We start from the raw sequence: 25247 nt of genomic DNA on the forward strand, positions 1-25247 counted from the left end.
CAAATCAGGAAATAATCATATCATTTGCTTGAAACCCATGTTGGCCTGAATACACTCCACTTCTGTGACTATGGTTTTCATGGTTATAAAGGTTTACAAGCAACAATTTATGTGCCTTTCCCAATCCCAAGCAATGTTCAAAGCCAAAGGTTTGGGAACTCCAGACATAAATGAGAAATGTTTGAACTCAGTCTTGGAAAAATTTTAATTACAATTACAACTAAATTCATGTTACCATTATTCATTCTTCATGGCAACAGAGCCTACATGACAAATTAAAATGAACAATCATAGAATCGTATTAACTGAATATGACTCAGACACATACAGTATTCTTGTGTATGTAACTTGTGATACTTTCAGAAACATCTCATTTTTGACAGGTATTCCCACAGACACAGGAGGGATCAGTTGTGTGTGTCTAGGGCCCTGCATCTTCTCTGTGCTTCTTCTCGGCTGCACAACAGTCAAACTTGTGTAGTTACTTTGAGTGCTGCCTTGAAGAGGGAGCCCTGTGCCTGATGCAGAGACAGCCTCACTGCACACACAGCCTTCTCAAAGTTACATCTGATGCCAGTGTACTCAGCTTCACTGCACACTCACTCGCCAACAACTGACTCCAGGTTTTTGTAGGAGAATAGATGTAACATGACTTATTGCACAGTCAAATCTCACAGTATTGAAAGGTAATACTGGGGTGCTAGGTAGACCTAATTGCTGTGTGGGTAGGATGCTAGAAATTATTTTGGAAAAAATTAATTAAATAATGAAACAGGATTATAATAAAGTATGTTAACATGTCAGGATAAGCCTACTATTTTTAGATCTACAAAAAGGTATACAAATGCAGCTAAATTGTTTTAATATGTCTAAAGTATGGTTACCTACCAATGAAAATTCATCATGAGAATTGGGCCTGTTATATTCCCTTAGCAAATACAGCCTTTCTTGTTTAAGAAAGGTCGGTTGCTTATTTTTAGGGCATTAGGTCAAATACAACCAAGAGAACTCCAGAAAAGTTGCACTTAACTGCACTTAACTGTATCAATTTCCAGTCAACAAAATAACATAACACATAAACAGTACAGTATACATACAATCTACGTTATAAGTTTTCCTTTACAATAATAATAATAATAATAATAATAATAATAATAATAATAATAATAATAATAATAATAATAAGTTTAGTTCCTAGTTACTGTTGTGCGCGCGCTTGACGCAAGCACGTGATTTGTATCCTGCTTCTCTATTGGACAATTCATATTAAACTAGGTCCGGTCTACGGGAAATAGCACCCAACAGCACAACTTTTAATTTACTTATATTTAGGTTTTAGGTCATAGTAATTTTGTAATCTTTTTACCACATGAGTAGAGCCATGGTCATGCATTTTATATCTTCAAATGCTGTAATTAAGAGTTTGTTGACAATGCAGTCGCGGAGTGATATCAGTTGCGCAGCTGGGCTCTCGTGTAGTGGGGATTTTGAACCTTCTGTATGCTGTTGTTGACTCTTTTTTTTTACAGTTGGTTTTATGGCATGTTTGCAATATATTTATATAAGTTTTTAATCAACAAGTAGTCAAATTGCCCGGGTGTCGTCAAGGTAACTTTGCAAAGTAAGTATTTCTACATGGTCTCGATGAATGCTACTGAAGCTTTGCCTTATAACGTTAGCCATTCATTAATGTGCTAATAACACGAGCCTGTGTTTTACATTATTATTAGTTAGTTCTTGTTTGTTACCATTACTGAGCTGTAATAGATTCAAATATATCAATAAATGTCTGCCAGACTGTAACATATACACATGCAACCGATGTGGTCGCCCTGTTTCTGTCAGGAAATGTTAGCTTGTGAAACGACACCAGGTTGCAAGAAAAAATGCTCCAACCTGCTAAATTAACAAAAATTATGTCCTCTTTTACCCCTGAAAGTATTTACAAGGCTTAATATACTGTGTGCATTCATAATTTGTAAGATGAGGTGTAGTAGTAAGGCAGCAGTAGCTTTGCCAATTCTCTCCAGTTAAAAATGGCCATGATTTGTTTTACAGATGTCAACAATCGAGATGAACTCCACTGCCCCTGAGGAGGAACAGCAGGGCTGCTCAGCTGTTTTAACAGATATTTCTACTCCCATAAGCTTTGCCGAGACCACTGCAGCTGACTTTGGTATTTCTGTACAAAGCTTTATTCCAACATCACTACCCTCTCCAAACCGCAAAGGTATTGCTGTAACTCATGAAGCTCTGAAGGGAATTTAAATTTGACATGTCTTATAACTTGTTTGTTCATTCTTTGTTGTTACAGAAAAGTCACGTCTAGCTCAATTAAAAGCAAGACGAAGGTCTAATATCGGTGTTCGCGGCTCACCTGAAACCAATTCTCTCATTCGATTCATAGCACAGCAAAGAATGAAGACGCCACCGGCTCAACCCACTCCAGAGGTGATTGTTAGTCATTATGTACATGTAAAATTTGCAGGAAGTGGGCAGAGGTGAATAAAGTAGTCAAAAGTTGTACTTAAGTAAGAGTAACATTACTTCAGAATAATATTACTCAAGTAAAAGTACAAAATAGCAGTCCAAGAGGTATTTTGGAAAACCACTTCTCAAGTAAGAGTAATTGAAACCATAAATGTCAGGATGTCACATCTGATAATTGATAAAAATCTGGTAATTTGAAAGGATGGAGATGAGCATGTGGAAAAATGAAATCACATCTGAAGGAACGGTGCAAGAAACACAAATGTTTAAATCATTTCATAATGTTAGCATAAAGCTTTTGTCACCTGTAGACGTACTCACAGTAGGAAGAGTAAATGACTTAACTTACTCAAGTAAGAGTACGGTTGCTTCAATAAAGATATTACTCAAGTATAAGTAAATGTATCTTGCTAGAAAAATACTCTGAAAAGTGCCATTACTCAAGTAAATATAACAGTACTTCCCCCCTCTGAAAGTGGGGTGAGCTAGTTCAAGCGATGCTGGGTTTCTGCATAAATGTAAACAAGGAGTGTTTAAGTTGCTATAAATTAATATTCCTATTATAAGCCATATTTTCTGTTTTTCATCACCTAATTTAAAACCTACATGGATCAGGCAGCTCACAAGTTTGCTCCTAGTTCATTCTCTGCTATCAATATTTAAATGTTTACCATATGGCACATTGGGCTTTCCTCTTCCCCGTTACGACTGCCAATGACCACGTACAGACTTAGCTGCATTTATAGACTTGCTGCTTATGTATATTCAAAACACACAGTAATTCTGCACTATTTATCACTTCACGCTGAGATGAAAAGTGATACCATAATATTTGTGGACAGGCACACAAAACATGGACTGAATAGAATTGAGATTTTTGTCGACATTTGTGAGAACGGGAAATGTTACAACGGGATCTGTCAAAACCCAATTATCCTCACAGATTTTACAGCTTTTAATTAATAAGACGTCTCTCTAAAAGTCAAGGCAGAAATAAAAGCCTCAACCCGAATTGAGATGCAACCATTTTGTTCCAGATTTGCCTTGATTTCCATGTATTTTCCATTGCTTTTATAGTAACGCATTAAAGTATCAAAAGGGCATTATTGTCGATTGTGTTAGGCCAAGGTCATTATATCTGAGTAGGTGTTACGTTTAATATGAAGCATTATCACATTAGAAATCTCTTTTAATTGTAGTTATGGAAGGTATAATGGTCTTTTTTTATACTTTTAATTTAAAATTTTTAATCTCAAAGAGTAGTCATAAGTGCACATCATATGATGATCCCTCTGTTGCAAATGCACATTAAATGACATAAAAAAGTTTTAATTTTCTCTTGATAAAACCTCAAGCAACCCAGAATATAATTGTCTGTATTTTGTGCATCTTTTGTTCCAATGAGCCACAGGCAGTAAGAGCACCTTCAAAATCATCTCTCCTCTGTTTACTAAACAGCAATCCTCTTTGTTCACAGCTCCCTTATTACCATAGTAACTAAACATTTTATATTATACTATCGGCGAGGGGTGCAGTTTCAGTCTAAATTACTTGGAAGTAGCTACTGCTCATTTTGTTGTTGTATATTTGAAATCACAATAGACTCAAGGAACAGCACTCCTGTGCAATTTAGCTCTACATGCCCGAAATCTAGCATTTTGTGGAGTATGTGATAAAATTGCTGCCTTTGGATGATAGCACTTCTGAAGTTTGAAAAGTCTGCTGCCTGTCAAGCAGCGTCACTGAGAAGATTTGTGCCTTTTATTTATTTATTTATTTATTTATTTTTGTGTAACTTTTAACTTTTCCAGCTTGTCAGACAGAGCCCATTCCTGCCACGGGTAGCCTCCACGCTGAGGCAGAAGATGGCGTGCTTCCAGAGCCTGATGGGAGTGGAGGAGAGCAAGGACAGCAGCACAGGGGGATGCATCACCACAAGAGATGATCTGTGTGGTGAGAGCGCCGCACACTGCCACTGGATTAATATGGCCATTACTCAAAGGGGGCCAAGTCAGAGCGACTGCTTTATGAACTCTGAGGCTACTGGTGCCCCAGGCTTAGGCAAGGAAAAACACAACTGGATCATGACAAAGAATCACTCACTATGTTTAGATGCAGAGTTCCCAGCGTATGCTTGTTGCTAAATAATGCTAATAAAATCATCTAGTTATGCAAATTAATAACTTACAAGTACTTTAAACTATTGCATTTTCATAGTTAGAAAATGTGTTTATTGTTTCTCTTGCAGCTCAACTGAAGACATAGAAGCTCTGCTAGTCTTACTTTTATTTTAACAGTCATGTATCAAAAAAAAAAAAAAAATCACTAGTAGTAGTGATAGACTAGTAGTCAACCAGTGATTGTTTTCTTTACTTGTATCGAAACCTGCTTTCTGTACCAGCAATTTTCAACTTTTGAAGTAGCTTGTAATTTTACTAAATATAAATATCCATGGATTTCAAAATGATTGATGTCATTGCAATTAAGAATTTAAAATAAAATGCAACATATTGAGGACTTTTTCCCATTCAAAATATGCATTCAACAGGAAGCTGAAACCTATGTGACATGTAAGTAGGTTTGGATGTGGCAGTTAGTCTTCTCAAAATGTCATTTTCAGTTACTTTTCAAACACAAACACTAAAGATTTTGAAAAGCATTGGAAGCTCATGCAGGACTTTGACATTTTTGCACCATCAGATTCAAGTAATACAAATGCGTTATGGATTTTCCTGCTATATTATTAATTTCTTTCAGATGACAAAAACCTTGAAGCTGGTAAAGAAAACCACCCTCCCTACATGGCACTCCCACCCAACAAGAAGAGGCGCCTGGGCCTCTATCAAGGCTGTGAGGATGAGATTACAGAGGACAGCCACCCTCCCCTGCACTTGAGCCTCAAACAGCTGGAGGTACTGGCACTGAATCTACTTCACTAGTGCAAACTATATAGCTGCTCATCGCTCAGAAAAAGCCATACCTAAAGAATACCTAATTTACTTTTGCAGTAAATGATTTTCACTTTTTCGTGTTTCATTCTTTCATAGCTAGGACACTAACTATCACTATTGAATATGTATCACTCTTTTCAATCGTCTGGATACAAGAACTTAAGCCATTTTAAATCTGTGTTCTCAGGAAGAAGACACATCTGTGAAACACAAACCACTCCAGTTCGGTAAATCAGAGGCGGAATCTGCTCAAGTGCTGATCATTTCACCTCTGTTCACTGAAGGAGAGCAGCCAGTGTCTCCACACACACAGCTCTGGCCCCCCGTGGAGAACCAACAGGTCAGAGACTTTCTGTTTTACTGTTGTAAGTCATTACAGAAAAGGCAGTGATTTAAATATGTTTGTAAACCTGACCAGACAGATTGGGCTGATCAGTCAGGAGCTGTACAACATGGATTCTTGTGAGTTTGAAAACTCACAAATGAATTAAAGCAAAAGTCTCCAGTCGGGAATATAAAACTGTTAAACTAATACAACTTGAAATAGAAGGTTTTATAAAATGTCTTGAAGTTTGTACAGTTGTCATATTCAAGTGTTGATTTCTACGGTTGCACCAGGAAGCGCTTCTTGCATTAAAAATACTTACCAATATGAATGCTCTGCCAGGACTATTACAAGTTACAATGAGAGCTGGAGAGATGAAAAGTATTACTGTAGCTTGGGCTGCCTTTAAGTTTATATCCTTATATCCATGTAGAATAAATCTGAGCTTTTGTCTCCACAACATTCAGTAGCACAGGGGTCTCTGTGTTCTCTCAATAGGAGGTTGTTTTTGAACTCGAGAGAATTCACCAGCCCAGACCTGATGACCCCTCAGCAGTGTCTGCAGTGCTGCCTGTCTCCCACTTCCCCAGCCCCTCCATCTCCTCTCTGCTGGAGATGAAGCCCTCAGGTAACTCTGAACTAACTCTGCGGACAATAATGCTATGATTTTATCCCTCATTCATCCAGGAATGTTCCAAAGAAAGCATTTATACAGTCCATATTACTATTTGTGGCACATGCACACCAACACGGGTTTAAGCTTAAGTCATTCATAGCACAGTTGTGTTTCAGGAGATGATCTTTTCAGCTATATCTCATTGTAAATCTAATTAAATGATTATGCCAAAGTATGTAGATAATTATAATACTTAGTATAACAGTTTTTGTGTTATCCTTAAGTAATAGTCTTGGTCCCTGTGCAGCAGACTCCCTCAGCAGCCCCACATTAAGGAAAAAGAAGCAGGTGCGTTTTGGAGAGGCGCTGCCACCGGAGCTGTTCGATAAGACCCTTCCCCCCAGCACCCCTCTGCAAAAGGGGGGCACTCCTGCTCGTGTGCCGACACCTGGGGGTGCCCTGAAGCTGCGCTCTCTGCTCAAGACTCCTCAAAAAGTCGACTCTCCCTCCACACAGTCCCAGCCCGAGCTCGGCAGCCCTTCTGTGTTCGCCTCTCCTACTCTGTCCGCCTCTCCTACTCTGTCCCTGCCCCGCAGCCGCAGAAGAGCCACTTCAGAGGAGGACAGGGAGGAGATGAGCGGAAAGGTGCTTCTGACTTTGGAAATAACTGTATACAACATGAAATGATTAATATGCATTTAGTTTGACATTTATCTTTTTTGCAGATTCCTTTCCCCATGGATGAGATTGAAAATGAAGCCACCATTGCTGAAGGTTTGGAAGTTAAATCTGTTGCTGATGTTTTTCTTTACAGTATACAGGTTACCTACAGTACTTTGTGTTCTAATAGTTATTACCTTTTACAGAGTGTTTAGATGCCCAACCACTGAAATTTGACACTGCTTTTAATGAGGATTCTCTGTCTCATAGTGAAACAGGTAAACCTTTATTCAATGATATCTAGCTATTCTACTGTAGTCTTCCCAGTGGGACTTCTGTAATAGTCCATAAGAATAAACTCATTTGAGCTAAATTATTATTAGTGGTGCATCTAAATATGTATGAAGGAATACTGTGCCAAATTTGTAGTTTTTGAAAATGTATGTATTTTATTGGAAAACATAAATCCAGAAGCAGCCAAATTACAGATCTCTGCCATGACATTATTTTGGCAGTAATAAATCTTAACATTTTTTCAACAACGTACTTATCTTAAAGTGATAACAAAACTATAGAAAGGAAACTATTCCATAAGTATGTCGTCCGAACTCAGAACCGTATTACATCAACTGGATTTAACTCTTTTCCATATCTGTGAAACTTTTCCCACAATATTGTACTATATATTTATGTACAGCCTCTATGTGAGTGCATCATACTTGCTGAATTTCTAACTTTTTTTTTTTTTTTGACAGAATGTGAAACTAAAGCAGTCGAAAGCGTCTCTCCGATGGACAGCCTGCCTCATGAGCCCTTACAGGAGGAGGAGGAGCCTCAAACAGACAGTGTAGCTCCGGCCTATGGCACCACCAGCAGCAACAACAGCAGCAGTAGAAGAAGAGGGGGAAAGGTCTGATTATTTCCCCTTTGAGAAATCCTCCACATGTCTATTCTGTTTTTACCATGCACTGTTATCTGTTTCGACATTTCCACGCTGCGTACAACGGAAAACTCTCATTATCAGAGCCAAAACACCGTATTCATTTCTGCAACAAAAGCCATTAAATCTCTCCTTTTTCCAGGCGACACATGACATGACAGAGGCTGCTGCTCACTCCGGTGGTCGTAAGAGAAAGGTTTGCCATCTCCACAAATTACTCTCATCTTGGCTCTTGCTTGCTTCTATTTCACCAGAACCAGAATGTCTTTTTTAATAAGTCCCGGGTTAAAACATGTTCCGTCTAATGTGCTGTTTAATTCGTTCAGATCTGAGCTTTATCACCTCGATGATTTGCACTTTGTGTGAAACGGAGAAGCAGAGAGTATTTTGGTTCTAATATAGACTCCTTATTCTTTGTGTTGGCGCAGCTGCCAGAGGAGAGTGAACCAGTGAAGAGGTCGTCACGCTCCGCTGCCAAGACGGCCTCTGGGAAGATGAAGGTGAGCCGCTGATCCCGCGTTTTCATTTCTTTTTGCACCACTTCATATGGAGCTGCGGTAGACTGCTACTGCTACTTACTGGTAGGTGCTCACAGGGCCAACGGCTGCTCCGAATACATCTCCGTTTGCCCTGCCAAGAGTCTGATAGAGTTATAGCCACACTCATATTGGCTGATAAATGTGGAAGATTGTATTAAGGCAACTCCATGTTACGGTTCTGTATAAGGACTTTTATACCTACAGTGCTACAGACTGATGTCAAAGTTTTGGATTTAATGAAAGTCTGAAAGTATAGAAGCATTTCTGTTTTTACAGGAGAGCTTATGGCAAAAGAAACACAATATTCTTTTTTTTCCTTTTAAACTTCTTGTGAAAATACCCGAGACAGATTTGTAATCAGGGCCATTTACACACACTGTTTTTGATTAAATGAAAGTATGAAAGTATTTTACATGTGTTTCGATTCATATCAAATAATAAACATGACAAACTTTTTAATCAGTGTTTTAAATCTCCCATTTTAAAAAAAAACGTCATTGATGATTATTGACAATTTAGCACTGCTGGATTTCAAATTGATTAAAATTTGATACAACTCCACTTGTAGCACATTCACTAAACAGAGTTAATGTGCTATTTACCTCTGATAATTGGATTGTCACGGTCACTCTAGATCCCTTCTCAAAGCCACTCTTAGTATGAGAGTTTGGTTATGATAGATTACTTACTTAAATTGTAATTATTATCAAATGCTGAATTTTAGAAAACTTGTTCACTCTGCTCTCCTCCCCTGATCTCCTGTTACCACACCACTGTCTTTCATTAAAAAATGTTGGTGTTATTTTTATCTTAGTGGATGTGTCTGAGTGCAGCTAGAAAAGGTTCATCGCTTCCAGTAGGTTTTTCATCAGGAGTGGTGCCGGCTATCAGTCTTTTTTAAGGCTTCAATAAATGCGTTTTCTCTCCCATCAAAAGATAAATCAATAATTCTGAAGCCACACTGCACAACCTTCCTGCATTTGCACAAACGTAAGACAAGTGTGTCTGTACATTATACTTGTGATAGCAGCCCTGGAGCTTTGGGTCTATATACAAACTTTTCTTACTGTCTCAGTTGGGTCACATCATTACATCCCCTTAAGTTACTACAGTATGTTGTCACTATGTCACGATAATTACTCTAAAATTTGACAATCATAATGCAAAATTTTGTCACGCTATTACTCAACATATAATATATACTTTACTTGCCTGTATTGTGGGAAAATCTATCTAAAATCTAAAATTCAGAAATCCTTGATTCAACCTTCAGTCTAATTGAGCAGCGTTGTCTCATGTTGTTTTTGTTTTGACAGGCGAGCACAGCAACACGCCGATGGAACAAGAAAGTGGACCGCAGTCTGTACGGCTCTCGAGAGTATGCTTCCAAAAACCCCTCCCTCAGCCCCATCACGGAGCGCCTGTCTTTAGGGCTGTCCTTCAGTGCAGAGGATCCTGGAGCCAACATGGGTAAAAGTTTCATTTGCTGTAGAGTTTCTGTGAAGTAAGAATTCCAGTGGGAAAGCAGGTACTCTGAAGTGTTCTTAATTGGATAATCCATCTTTGTCAATCAACTTGCAGTATAAAGCAGCAACAAATGGACGATTTTTGACTCAAATCTATGTTTGTCCATGTGTTTGCTAAAAATAAATATCACTGTAGAACATTTCTCTGTAAATTAATCATTTTGGTGGTAGTTTTGTTTGCATAATGAAAAAAAAAATAAAGGGGCACAATGTAGCTTTTGGTTACCTGCTTGTCTCCATTGAGAGTTATTATTTTTCTGGATTGTTGCACAGTATGGCTTAGTTTATTCATCTTATTGCTACTAAAAATGCCTTCTTATTGTGAGCAGGGTCCCCGCTCCACAGATCTGACCTAGAATTTGGTCTGGTGTCAATGACTTGTCCCCATGGAGATAAGTTTAACAAGAATGTTCCATCTGTCATTAAAGTGTAAATGGACAAGCAGGTAGCTGGCCCTCCACCAGAAAAAATACATGATACTCCTTTTAAAGGCTGATCAGGTCACTATATTAGCATTGTATTAGACTGAAACTTTAACCTCTTTTAGCATATAGTGACTGCCTTTTTCATCTTGGCTGTGAAAATATTTTTCTGGTCTATCGGCCCTCCGTTTGCCCTGACCATGTTTGTCTCCTTTTCTGAATAGCCTCAAGCCAGGAGCCTCACCCCGACCTCAGCTGTAATGGAAAATCAGTCAGCGGTGACCCAGCGTCAGCCGCGGTGCCACAGACAGGTGACACGACAGCCCTAAACACTTCTACAACTCCCCAAGTCTCGCTCTCGCTTCCTGTGGCCGACAAAAAGAATGCCGCGCAATGGACCAGGAGGCGGTCAGGGTCAAAGGGCGTAGGGAGAGCACTGAAGGGAAGAAAGGTTAGTGTTAATGATGACCAAGCAGAAGCGAGGGTGCATGACAGGAGCGAGGAGAACTTTGTGAAACAACAGGAGATGGATGAAGCAAAAGAAACTGAAACTGTAGTTAAAAGTACTGCAGACCCAGGAACTGAAATTAGTGCTACAAACTTGTTAGACGCTCCTACAGCTATGAATGAGGAGTCAGAATCTCCCACCATTTTGGAAGCAGCCACAAGCTTTTCTGCAGGTGAAGAATTCAAACATGCATTAGGAGAAGTTGAGCCACGTCAGGAAAATGAACCAGACGACAAAATGAACCATGAAGTTGAGAGAGGACGGGAAGACCGAGCACTAAGCCAGCGAGAAACTACCCGGTCAAGGTCTGATGAGCATGAAGAGGAGGAGACCGCAGCATCAGCACTAAGCCTCCCTCCCTGGCAGGACGACTTCAACTTCGAGGACGTGTTCAAGCCGGTCCCCACCAGAGGGCAGCGCTCTGTTCGACGCAGCCTGAGGAACCAGACCAATGCAGATCACAGCAGTAGTGGAGGACTGGCATGGCTTCCCCGCATCTCCCCAGAATCCATCAAGGAGTCCCGAAGGAAGACGAGGGGGCGGCGACTCAGTGCTGCTCTGTCCACACTAGCCCTTGAAGTGACCCAGCCATAATAATTATTTAAAAGGCCCATATTATACCGTTACAATACTGTTTCCTCATCAAAAACATACCAGGGATTGTGTTTTGTTTAATTTACATGTTTAACACACATACACTGCTTATTTAGGCTGAGTTCTCTCAAACAGAAAACGCTCTGTTCCACCTTGTGATGTCATGTGGCAATACAGGAAGTGCTCCACCGTGTTTTTAAACTCCATACATCTTCACTACAATAATTTGGATAATTTTAGTCCTAGCATTGACAGTCTTTTACTGAACAAAAGGTAAAAGGTATCTTAAAATGTAGCTGTTAACTTGGAAAATTACCGCTTCTTGACATCACAAGGTAGAACAGAGCATTTTGAACTTTGGAAATGTAGACAGACTAATATTAAAGGGTTATGCAAACATGTGAGATGTTGTTGCTTCTTCAAAAACATACCTGGAGTTTTCATTTCAGGAGTCAATTTTGTGTAATACAGGACCTTTAAACTAACCTCACAGAATGGATCTTTTGATTGACAGACTCGAAACAGAGATGACTATTTGTGTAGCCTTTATAATAAAATGCGTTTCCAAAGAACATTACAGAAAATATCGGAGCTTTTGTTCCCTGTGAATTATTTTAAGCTACGCCGTAATTTGTAGCCAATTTCTCTCTCCGGTAGTAACCAAGTGGGTCAATACAGTCCAATCATCTCTGCTGACCACCTCCAAATCAATAGGCCTCCGCTCAGTCTGGTAATCACAGTGCATCTTCAGCCCCTCACTCTCTCTCCCCAAGTCACTCCATCGAGCACTTCAAGAGTCAATATTTTCACTTTATGCAGAGATGAAAATGCTATTGGACATTTTGCAGCTGTCCGGGCACTCTGGATGTCACTGGACTTTAATGGAAAAATAATTAAGGAAGATATCAAATTATAGGCTTGAGTCATCCGGTTGATTTGTGGTCACTTTTTCTCCTAACGGTAACTAGGGTGTTCAAACTGGAATACTGGGTAAAAGGGGAATCATTTGAGTAGTTTGATTTAAACTTGGGTTTGATTTGAAAATTGTGACTTGGATGCAAAATGGTGAACTAAAACCTTTTTAATACAGTAAATTGTCTATCTCCTGTGATTTTAATATAGATTTTCTACCAGATGCCTTTCGTTCCTACAAAATTATGCTACCTAATCTGCCAGTGTAATCTACACTGAAGCTTACTACGTTATGAGTCTCTATTTTTGAATCCACCTACTAACATAATTTAATTAATCGTTTCTATACCATTTGAATTATTTGTAAATATTTCTGGACAATATCTAAATGATGACCACTGTTCACACAAATCTGATGCCATTTTCTGTGATTTTAATAAACACTTTTATTTTGTAGAAAACAGTTTTTTCAGTGACCTTTTTTGAAAGTTGCTATGATACACTGAGAATGCCTTTGCAAGACTCCTTGATAGTGGTAGCTTTTGTTGCTGTTATAGACCTATCATTCAATGAAATGACATTTGTTTTAAGTCATGATTTATATTCATTTGCCTGGCTTCAATCCAAGTAATAAAACACAGCCACTGCTCGCAAATGCATTGTCCCACTGGTGTGAAAAGTCCATTGAGAACAGTAGCTTTCCTCTCACTTCCTCTCCACCACTTTGTCATAACCATAAGCATGATGGCATATTATTGTGATACGTTCCCAAGTAAATTGACCTTTGACCTTGCATTAAACCAATTGTGCGCACACCTAAATGCGCTTGTCTTTACTGCCTCAATCTATCTCAATGTGGCGGTGACAAATTAAGTTTTAGATTTTGCTCACATTGAAAACTGTGCCTCTCTAGACTGATGCTCAGCTGTAATCTATTCATCATTGGTGTAATTGACTGAGCGCTTTTAGATCAACTCTGGCACTTGGATGAAGGACGCGGGAGAGGTTTCCGACTTCAATGCATGTGCCAAGGTCCTGTAGATGGTCTAATGTGGTTCTGGTTCAGACAGTGGAGCAGCTGTGCCATCTGGTGGAGGGGAGAGGTTACTGTTGTAGTTTGACTTTTGGTCATCAGTTCTAGGGAAATAAAGATGAAAGAAGTTGAGGGAGTTGATCTTATCTTAAAGGAAGGAAAGCATTTGTTTGTTTTTATAATGGGTGAAGCTAGTCATAACCTGGACAAATAATCTTAAACTCTATGATCTGTTGACTTGCTCTTCTTTAAAACAATACTTTACTGCAAAGGTTTTTCAATGTGTTTTTAATGCCAAACAAAACCAGCACATATTGTACCAATTTAAAAGTTGCAATGACATGATATGTATACACTGTTTGAAGTAGAAATGTAGTATAGCATAAGCAAATCTGTCAGGTCTATCTGTTTTGTTTCTGTTTATTGTTGATATTGCCAGGAAACGAGTTTGTAAATATGTCCACTATCAATGCAAATTATCAAAGTGAACATGAATACAATCAAGATGTATTGCTCTTCATTAGGTCCAAAGCTCAGGTTTTTATGGGTGCAAAAACTTCTTGCACTACAACAAACAGTTTTGTTGTAATTGTATTATATCTGTCTGACAATAAAACAGAAGCCCGTTTAAATCCCTTTGTAATCTAAACCATGACCAGCTGCCACACTTTACAGTAGCCAGCAACATTTTCCACACCCCATAAAATCTGAATTTTTCCCACTGAAGTCTATTAGTGTGTAATTGATTTACTTTATAACCAAAGGGTAATTGGTACAATAATGAAAACCCACACAAACTTAAAGGTGCACTATATAACATTCCTGAAGAAGTGTCCGTCATGGAGATGTTTATTCATTTGTCTGGAACGTTCCACAAATGTAAAAAAAACAAAACACCAGTAATAGGCTAAATGTGACATAAAAAAGTTCATTGCCATGCTGTGGAACATTCCGGGCAGAGCAATGACATCACCCTGGAGACAAATAGGTGACAGCTCTTTACTAGAAAAGTTTAATTGAATGATATTTTATGTGTACTTTTTGACTAGTATTATTTTGACCTAACAGCACTAGTTCTACTTGAGTGCATATTCTGATCCCTCCTTCCACCTCTGCTCTTTTTAACCAGAGGGGAGTCTTTTGAATTGGCGTTTTCATTGTGTGCATGTCCAACTCTCCTGCACCTCTCCTCCCAAAAAAGTGTGTTTGTGTGTGTGTGTGTGTGTATGTGTATATGGGGACCGGGGTGTCGAATTCGAAAAGGTCCTCTCCCCTCTCCTCTCTCTCCTCTCCCTCAGCAGACGGGGTGCTCTGAAGACGGCTTAACACCAGAACAATGGGCTCTTTTGACCACGAGCGACGCCCCTGAGACATGAGGCCTCCTGTCACTGTGGCAACCCCCCACGGGACAAACGACAGCTGCTGTGGAGCAAGAACCAAGTACAAAAAAACACACGGCCACAAGTCCATTTCTTTCCACTATATCTTGGTGTATATGTTTCACCCACTCTATTCAGGAAGTAGGTTACATCTCATTTAGAAGTAGAGGAGTGTAAAGCAGCCAAGTGAGTGTTCTAAGTAATGAGTACTCGATAGAAGTAAAAAGAAGTATTCACAAAGTATTTTTTTATCAGTAAAACTATTTAAGTGATTCTTACTGAACACCTTCATAAATATATTACTTGTGTTACTCTAAAAAGAAGAAGTTTGGATAGAATGTTTTGCATATGCCAGGTAAAAAATAATATATAAAATGCAATAAATACATGAATAGCATTTAGGATGAAAAGTGTGAACATTTAAACCACAGTATGTACCTTTTAGACAAAAAATTGCCTATAATAAAAGGTTTTTTTTACCATTTTATTTGGTTATTGCACTGAAAAACAAATTAAAAAAAGCATCCTTAGTGTTGAGCTTGCATCTACACAAGCCTGACTTTTATTTGGCCTGGAGGAGGGCTGCTTCTCCTCCTTGTTTTCATAGTGATGTTGTTCCTTTGGCTATTATCTTCCACAGTATGGCATAAAAGTATCTCCATGGAGAACGTTCTGATGTATGACGTGCCACCTCCAGAATATTACATACTTTACCTTTTAAAATGACTGAAATACGAGCAGAAACCATGTTCATTTTTGCTCTTAGAAGTTATTCAAAACATTACTCAAGTAAATATACCACAATAAATATAACGTACTACTACTTTCCTCAGTTTATAGCAGCATGTGATTGACCTGATGGGGCCCTGGCTCACAACCTAAACCTCTTAAATCCCGCCCCAGACATAAAAGACACCGCTATAAATCCAGTCTTTATGGGCGCTGGGTCGCCGTGGTAATAGGAGTGCATTGATCCCATTGACAAATATAGGCCTCAGCCACACTCACTGTACACCTGATTTTACGCCTCATTTTAACACACAGGGTATAATCAGCTCCATGGACGTCTAGATTTACAGAGTTCTTTTTCTTTTTCAATTAGTTAATTAGAGGCTGAATGGTATTAAGATATCCTGCTGCCTGAGGCTTCAGTGTGAGCCCTATGTTACTGATGCTGTTTAAGCCCCTCTATAGCGTTCCTATGGGGCCAAAGACAGCAGGAGGACGGCCGCAAAACAAAGATTAAATAAACAAGCTTGAGACAAAATGTTTAAGAATGTGCTCTTAAATACGATATGCAATGGTCAGAAATTGTGGCAAATCAATAAAATATAGAACACAGCTGTCATAATTTTTTTAAACAAGCACGATATTGATAATCTCCAAGTAGCAAACCGAACACTGGCTGAATGAATGGTGATTTTACAGTACGTAATACATTTTTGACACATTTCCTCCTTTCCCTGTTTTCTATTTTAGTGTATAGCAGCTCTGTTCAGTTGTGGGTCCGAGGGCAAATAAGGTCCATCTTCCCATACTTTTCCTGTGAACACAAAAATGTTAATACAAACACATCTCATAATAACTGAACCCAAAGCTCAAAGTTTTATACCTCACTACAACTCTCTATAAATAGTATACAGCAGCCCTTTTCAATTTGTGGTCTAGGGGCCTGATTCGGACCATCTTTCCATACATTTTCTTGATTTTTTAACCCAAAGCTAGATTAGTCCTGTTTCGTACTGATCAACTATTTGAACCAGATGTATGAAATCTTGAACAAAAGTTGCTACCTTCAAATTCAACATGAGATATCACCATTTATCATGAAATCGTTTAACTCGATCTCCAATGTTTTCACCCTGTGCTGTTTAGTGTCTTGGCTTATTTTTCCTCTCTGCAGTGTTTACATTTTCCTGCTGAAAAGTGTCAGAGCTAAACTGTTGTAGCACCGTGCAGAGGACCCCTGGCTGTAGTTGCAGTTTGTCATTTGTGATTTCAAAGAAAGCCGCGTGCCTGTAGTCTGTGTTTTCCATTTATCTGTGAACACATGGAGAGCAGCAGCGGAAAGGGACACAGCTGACTTCCTGTTTGTGTCACGAGCAATAGGATTTATGCTTGAAAACATTTTCTCTTATTTTTGATTTAGGTTTGGGCTGCAGAGCGTGCAGTGCATCTTGTGTCTCAATTATACATTCCTACCACTGTTTACCCCTGTAGGAATTATTTCAGCTGGCTTAGCGATGTCACAATGCTAAAATTTCAAACTCTAGAATAACTAAAGAATACACTCAATACTTAATACTGATTTTGATACGTAAATGATCATTTTAATATTGTAATTTTCAACACAAAATAATAGTATTTTTTATTATACCACGTGGTCCTACACTAGTTCTGATAAAACAAAATATAAAACTGTTCAGGAAAGGTCAAATTGTATCCAGTTATGTGTGTTATTTAGTTAAATTTTGATTTTTTTTCCTAATAGCGATACTTGCTTTAATGAATATCTAGTTTTGACACTAGTTTTAGTATCAATTAGTGTGATTTTCGATACTTTTGACAACCCTACCAGAGTTATAAGTGAGTGTCTAATTGTCGTTAAAGCTTCAACCTCAACAGCAAGATCGCTGAGTGGCCTCACAGCAAGAAGGTTCCTGGGTGGTTTCCTCCAAGCACTTCAGTCTCTCCGATCAACCCAAAATATGCACAGTAGGTAAAATCTTCCAGCTGTACTGTGGTGCTCACTGCTCCTCACAGTTTGCCCAAGCTCCAATGAAGGATGGGTCAAATGCAGAGAACAAATTTCACTACAAATCTACCTTTCTCGCTCAAATGTACAACTCCAGTAAGTATAAAAAGCAACCTGAACTCATAAGTGCCCAAACTCCAGTGTGAAAGCTAAAACAGAAATACTTTGAAATACACTGAAAAAACATATACACTTTTGGCTCATACAAGGACAAAGCAGTACACACTGAATATTTATACGTACTTTATATGGATATTCCAACCTTGGAGTTTTGCAGAGGATGGTTAGACTATTCTGGCAATTTTATTTGCACAACTTTTATATTTATAGAAAAGTGTTTATGTGGCTCTCATATCTGGAAAAAAATGAAGCAGTAGAGGACAAATGTTAACAGGGACTTTTTGTGGTCATGGGCGGATGCAGTTCCCCGTGGAATGTATCAAGATTGCATAGAATTTGGTCTATTTTTTATTTTATTTTGCACAGACAATGACATTTCGAGACATTGAATATGCTATGCTTTTGTTATACTTAAAGGCGCTGCTCCGGACTTTTAACTGTCTTAAAACTGTGACGTTTGCAGTGGCCCAAAGTTTTTCTTCACTTATCTTGTGCATTTCGAGCATTTCTATTATTATTCATTACAAGCACTTTTCACAACTTTCAGAGACCAAAGTAGAATTTTGTTGTTACGGAAAAGCTAACAACAACAACTAGCACGCTAACACACACTTCCTGATCGTCAGCTGATAATAAATGCTTTATAATAAGATACAGTCAGTACACAGCAGACATATTTTGACCTTGAAAGCTGCTTATACAATATACGTTGAGGAATGTTCCACCTCCTGCATAGTCTTGGCAAGGACACCTCCATTTCATTGTTGACATTTCTCTGTGGTTAGCTATGGCGTCATTCAGTTGGTAGAGTTTGTCCTTCTTTAACATCAGTTTCCTTGGTCAACTTGTCTCACAGAAGTGGTCCGCTATGCACTTCTCATTTTATCTCAGCCAGCTCGTCTCCAGGCTGTCCTCCTTGGTTCCTTTTCAAACTTGCTAGTGTGGAAGCATGTACAGTTTAGATATATTTACTGAGTCTGGGTCCTGGACTGATGATAAATAAACTTCTCCTGCTTCTCTTTACAACTCCAGGACTTGTTAGGACAACGCTTATTTTCCCGAACATATACCTGTACTGAGGTAAGACAAATTTTGCTCAAATACATGGAACAAAATGGGTACAGGGTCTTTAATTTTAATTAACACAGCACAAAGCAAACATTTCTGCCAGTGCGAAGTAGGTGAAATGAGTAGCGGACACTTCAAAAACATACCTCCTCCATGAATCCCCAAATGTCTGGGCTTGTCTGAACTTGAGCTGCTTTGACTAATACATTGTGGAAAACCGCGTCAAAAGATGAGATGAAGTGTGTCTTTTCATATTATCTGTGTAGCCGTGCATTTACTGCGTCACCGATACCACTTGTATAAATCAAACTGTCATCTGTCTCTGCCTGTAACATAACCCACACATCTACAAAATGCTAATGTAATGATGCATGTAATGGGGTAACTGTGGAAGTACATGCAGTCAGATTAGCGTTTGTCTGTCATAAATCCTTTTGTCGTGGTTGATTTTGTTGAGATTTTTAACCACAAGGGGTCAGTAAAGTAACAAATGATTTATTTAAAACATTTTTAGAAGATCATTTTAAGTCAGTCATAAAAGAATTGGCTCAAACTAAAGAGGCAGATCATGAAATTAGATTAAGAATGTAATATTTTCAAGATTGCATGCTTTAATTTTATCTTGCATAATCCTTTTATTAGCTTGTTAGTCTGTGACCAAGATAACTAAAATAGATCTTAATTATATTTTTCAGGAAAACTCACTAGTATTCATGTTTATCAGTCGGCGTTTGGGATATTGTAATGCTGCATTGTACAACATTTTTCTGGTGGAGGTTCTGCCACATGTTTGTTGTCATGGAGATGTCATTTCTTCACCTGGAATGTCCCGCAGTATGGCATTGACGTTATCTGTCTCATGGAAAAAGCAGGTGATGCAACCAGGCCAAGTAACAGGTCAGACCTGTGGAATGACAACAGTCACAGTTCAAATGCAGTTTAGTTTAATGCAAGATAGATATGTTTAATGCCATACTGTGGGACATTCCAGGTAAAGAAATAACATCTAACATCTCCTTGGAGACAAGTACGAACCAGTTATAGTGCATCTTTAACTTCTGACTCAGAGTATTTACCCCTGAATCTGGATACCTACAATTTGGACAGCCATATTTATCATTGCAACATGGGCACAATGCCTTGGTGGAGGTCTGAGCTTTCTATGTTTTTCTTCTATTTATAATTGGGTAAGAAGATGACATACACTGTAATTTCACCCCACTTTAATCTCACTATAATCATCATACTATTATAGGATTTGGGAAAAGTTTTAACAAACAGAAAAAATGATTTATTGTCCATGTGTTTTCTGTGTTAATCCTACTTTGTAATTATGCGGTATTTCTCCATCTCTAGGCCACTGCACTGAAAGACACCCTCCCTTACTCCCCAAAATGTAAACCCGACAAGCACTCAAACATAAGGTAACTCTTGCCCACCATCTGAGAACAAACTGTTTCCATGCAACCTTATCTAAAATTCAGTGTTAAAAAAAAATCGACTTGAGCCTAGTGTTGGTAGTGAAGTCAACACATCCAACATCTCCATATCCCCACAGACAGACCTATGAGCCCGGCTTGGAAAGATGTAGTAAAAGTATTGCAGTATTTCTTAAGGAAGTCCCCAATGAGCTGCTCCGTCTTCAGCTCCTGTCTTCATCCGAGTGAGCACGAGGGCACTGAAGGCAGCTAGCTAGTATGCGCACTACAGCAAAGGGGCCTATGGGGGCTCGTGTTAAGAAGGGCAAGATAACACAAAGAACTGCCAGTGAGAGAGAGGGATACTGAAGTCAAGGCTGTGCATGAAAGATTGTAGGGATTAAAAGAATGGAAATACATGTTTGAGTAAGCGTAATTATGCGTAATGTATGCACAAATGAGGGTCAGGATTTTAATAAGGATTTGCGGTATAATAATGTAGTTTCAAACATATTACGGATAAATGAAGTCCAATTAAAATGAAATGTTCTAAATATATGATAATTATGAACTAGTTTCCTAAGCAAATACACTAATTGGCTCTGTACTTATTTAAAAAAGTATTCTTGTTCATCTTTGTGGTACAGTATAGTGAAAAGTTGTGGTATTAAGCCTTGTTTCCATAGGGGCGGCACGGGGTGTAATGGTCTGGACCCAAAGCGATTCATAACACACAGTTTTAGTGGTCTAAAGATATTCCTCACTTACAGTGTGCATTCAGAATATCCTAATCACTCACGGCAATGAATTTTAAACGTTCCACAACTTTCAGAGGCGAAGTGACTGTAATGCTAACAACAGCTAACATTTGGCCTCAAAACCTGCTTAAACAATATATCTGTACTGGCTCAAGACAAATTTTCGTCAAATACATGTAAAAAATTGTACTGTACATACATAACTTTTTACTTTAGTAACCATGATTTATTATTTAATATATTGTGTATTTTTACTTTTACTTTTGAGTATTTATTTGGGTCAATTAGTCTTATTTAATAACATTTTTACTGTAAAGATACTGTTATTCAGGACTCATCACTTGGCGATACCGGTATTTAGTTGTTGGAAAGATACTAATATTTGGTTTCACTTGGCTACAATATGTCAGTTTTGGTAATTAAAGGTCTTCATGTCTTCATTTATTACAGGCTTTAGTCATTTTCTATTGCCGTACGGTGGACAAAAGCGTGTTTATTTCCACTTTAGGGACCTCCCACACAGACGGTACTTGCGGGTTGAATCTTAAAAGCCACTCATTGTACACTTCTATGACCCTGTTACCGTTGGCACTTAACTGTGTGTGTTTTTGTGAATCAATCCGGCTCACTCCACCCCCTTCAGAGCCGGAGGTGACCTGAGCGCGCCCGACATGTGTCCACTGTGATAAATGGGCAGGTGTTTGGGTCTGTGTTAAGTAAATGGAGCCATTATGGATGACCTCAGCGCTCCCTGCGTGTTGCCAGATATCAGTGAAGACTTCCAGCCCACTGTAGTCAAAAGGGGATGTTGTGATAGTGTTGGGACAGACTCCAGCAGACAGGGGGGGGGGGAGGGGGGGTGAGGGGTGATGGTGTCTGGCAGGACGGGTGAGTCTAGAGTTACTGGGATAGTGACCTCTGAATGGGACGTTGAGTGACACAGGGGCAAAGAGGGGTCCCCCTGTCTGGGACACCGCTGCTTCTGTTTGGGGTCACAGCTCAAAGTGACACTGAGAACTTTGGAAAACTTTTTACTCTGTCCGAAAGGCTGTGTGTCCATAGAACTGCAAAATGTTCCACAATAGAGCATTTTACAGGGCAAGTACCTGATTTCGTTCCATGTATTTGAGCAAAGTTTGCAGAAAGCAACTCTTGAGGTTAAACTAAATCAGCTGTGTACGGCCTGCATCTAATTATAAAGCTTTTCATTGTCCGATAATCAGGTGCACGGTTAGCATGCTAGTTTTTGTTAGCATTACCGTGGCGGCTTACGGGATCACAAACTCATCGCTGTGAATAATTAGGATGCTCGGATTAGGATGCATAAAGTAAAAGACAGTAAAATCAGATACAGTGTCGTTAATGCTACACTGCGGAATGTTCCAGGTAATATTTCCATGGAGACAAGCAGATAGTGTGCACAACATTTAGTAGGCTTGTATGATTAAAAGTAGACCGCAAGAAATTTGATATCTGCAGGACAACAAATATAACAACAAAGAATATAGAAGTTAATCAATAATGAGAAAAAAACAATATAACAGAAAATATTACAAAAACATTTTAACAGAAGAAGCGCAGTATTTGAACATTTTTTACGGTTTTAGTTTTATACTGTACATTTCTATTAGTAACGCAGTGTAATATAAAGGTGTCTATTTGCACAAGCTGTAATGTTAAGGGAATGTGTGCCTAACGTTTCACACAAAGGCAAACTGAAGCTTTTATAACAATACAGTGAAAAATGTAATTGTGTTGATGACAGCGTCGGACTCACACAGACAAAGCGTGTGTAGACGAGATTACATGGTTATCCTCCCATTACAATATTATAGCGTGGAGCAAGACCTAGATTAAGAAACATGCTGCATTCAACACAGGATCACTGAAAACCATCGCTGTTTGTGCGTTTAAGTGTGGACAGATCTTCAGTCTTCATTTTTCTCTGGGCTAATATTAACAGAACAGTAGTTGTAGTTAAGACCATTATTCAGATATGTGTCCAGTAAGGCTGAATAATATATTGCAAAAGTATTGATATGGTACTATTGGCTCATGGTATAATCGGTATCGCAAAAAAATAAAAATATTGCAATCACACCAAGGTTCTCTAACCAAAGTAGCTGTTTTATTTATTTATTAATTTTTTATTTATTTTATTTTTTATGATAATATGTGTCTTTAAATTAAAAGGATACATTTTTATTGTGTTTTTTCCATGTTAAAAGTCCAATATGTAACTTCTGTTGGAGGGTCACTACCTCCATGCATGACATTAAGCTTATCTATCTCCACAGAGACAAGCCAGTGATATCCACAGGTTAAGGTCTTTGTCAGATCTGTGGAGAGGCGACCCCACTCACAGTAAGAATGCATGTCATTTTTGAGCAATAAACACACTTCAATCAGATAAATGCTACGTAGATCAATTTAATGCAGTGTAGTGAAACATTTCAGGCAAAGTGAAAACAGATCCTCCACTAGAAATGTTACATAAGTGTACATAAGTTTTTATTTTGTCTGAAGCAATATTGTTATAGCACAATCTATTCCAGTACTGTGTAGCTCGATACAATCACACCAGAAAACAGCATTTTAACCACAAATAGCTCTATGGTCATTTTAAATCAACCAAAATAAGTATGCCTCAATACTACTTCTACTACTATTATTATTATTACTATTACTACTACTACTACTAACCGATTGGCCCACAGTCATTCAGGGTAGCCACTTACACAACCTGTTGCTAGGCAGGAAATCCATCACGCTGACCATTCTTTTTCTGTTTTCTTTCTCCATATGAAATCCTCAGTGCGTTCTGTCATATCACTGCTATACTACCCCAGTCCTCTCCAGTGCGTTTACTGTATCTCATTCACTTCAAAACTAATCACATTGTTAGACATGATCCGGACTAATCAGTGGATTTCATTTACATCCATAAGATTACATAACACGCTCCATCTGCTGTCTTCTTAACATGGACAAGAACATCTCATTATTCTATTAGGGGCCATATTGGATGAATAACTGATTTGGCACAGTTTACATAATGCTGCATGTCATTACTGTCACGGGAATGCAATTTGTGACGGCTGCACAGTACTCGTGATTTCACAACAGACTAAACCGATCCGTGTTCACTCTGAGATTGAAATGAGGATGGATATGGTTGAAAATGAATCAAATTAAAATGTATGAGCAGAAGTGCACATGGTCTGTCAACAGAACTGTCCTCAAATTAGTCCTTTAAAATGGTCAAATAAACTAACTAGTTGGAAAGAGTGGTTCTATATTTTTAAAGTAGTAGTGGTAGTCATAGTAGTAGTAGTTGTAGTAGTAGTAGCATCCACATAGTAGTGGTAGCAGCCATGTAGTAATAATAGCTGCGTCACAGTAGTAGTAGTAGCAGTAGCAGTAGCAGTAGTAGCAGTAGCCGTGTAGTAATAATAGCTGTGTCGCTGTAGTAGTAGTAGTAGTAGTCATAGTAGCAGCAGCCCCGTAGTAGTAGTAGCCATGTCTCAGTAGTAGTAGCAGTAACAGTAGCAGCACTAGTAGTAGTAGTAATAGTAGCCACCTAGTTATAGTAGTAGTAGTAGTATTAGCCGCCTAGTAGTAGTATTTACAATGCAAAAAAACCCAACTAAATCTAGTTACTGTGTAGTGTAGAGAACTAATTAGTAATAAGTATTATTAGTAGAGATAGTAGTGGTAGTTATAGGCAGCCTTAGTATAGCTCTCGTAGGTAGTAGTAGTAGTAGGTAATAAGTAGTGGTTATTAGTTGTACTAGTAATAAGTAGTTTCTATTATTGTAGTAGTAATTAACTAGTAGTTGTAGTTTAACCTTGAAAGCTGTACTGATAAAAGCAAGGATTTGGTACCAATTTGCAGTAGCAGTTTTTACTATTGTCACTGTGAAAAAGTATATTGGAAGTACAACTACAATTTTCTCAAGCCATACTGTAGTTTGCTTGATTAACGATGTAAGTAGGCCAAGTTCTTCCACCTCTCCAATCAATGCTTCCATTCACTTTGTGCCTTGAGAAAAGTGCGTTACATAAAGGAGCGGGTAGTATTCTGTGGTTGGAGGGTGCGAGGGAGCGAGGAGGCCAAGCGGGGAGGGGCTGAGGGCGGGGGCAGACAAAGGCGACTGAACGGCAGAGGTTAAGTCCCCCAGACCCACAAGGACCACAGGAATGTCACTGCTGTAGTCTGCTCTGTAGTCTTCT

General features: G+C 38.7%; 1 protein-coding gene across 2 annotated transcripts; it reads left to right on the plus strand.

Moving 5' to 3' along the window:
• Window positions 1–1274: 1274 nt before the first annotated feature.
• cdca2 (cell division cycle associated 2) lies at window positions 1275–13194 on the plus strand. 2 transcript variants are annotated; one of them, XM_055224154.1, is made up of 15 exons: window positions 1275–1621; window positions 2059–2230; window positions 2315–2451; window positions 4302–4443; window positions 5248–5402; window positions 5629–5781; window positions 6265–6394; window positions 6693–7027; window positions 7108–7156; window positions 7249–7320; window positions 7798–7952; window positions 8125–8178; window positions 8411–8482; window positions 9838–9991; window positions 10694–13194. In XM_055224154.1, the coding sequence occupies exons 2-15, from the start codon at window positions 2059–2061 to the stop codon at window positions 11569–11571; spliced, it is 2658 nt and encodes an 885-aa protein (XP_055080129.1). In that variant the 5' UTR covers window positions 1275–1621; the 3' UTR covers window positions 11572–13194. The 2 variants fall into 2 exon arrangements, with proteins under 2 accessions (XP_055080129.1, XP_055080128.1); XM_055224153.1 differs by having other exon boundaries at window positions 1312–1621; window positions 6690–7027; window positions 10694–12940.
• The last annotated feature ends 12053 nt before the right edge of the window (window positions 13195–25247 follow it).

The sequence above is a fragment of the Periophthalmus magnuspinnatus genome, chromosome 9, assembly GCF_009829125.3.
Source record: "Periophthalmus magnuspinnatus isolate fPerMag1 chromosome 9, fPerMag1.2.pri, whole genome shotgun sequence".
NCBI classification, from domain to species: Eukaryota; Metazoa; Chordata; class Actinopteri; order Gobiiformes; family Gobiidae; genus Periophthalmus; species Periophthalmus magnuspinnatus.

What these genes read in the sequence shown, in the direction of transcription:
- cdca2 (XM_055224153.1), top strand. Translation starts at nt 2,059, where the DNA reads ATGTCAACAATCGAGATGAACTCCACTGCCCCTGAGGAGGAACAGCAG. An exon ending in CACAAGAGATGATCTGTGTG is followed by an intron (nt 4,444 to 5,247) that starts GTGAGAGCGCCG and finishes AATTTCTTTCAG; the next exon opens with ATGACAAAAACCTTGAAGCT. An exon ending in GGGAGGAGATGAGCGGAAAG is followed by an intron (nt 7,028 to 7,107) that starts GTGCTTCTGACT and finishes TCTTTTTTGCAG; the next exon opens with ATTCCTTTCCCCATGGATGA.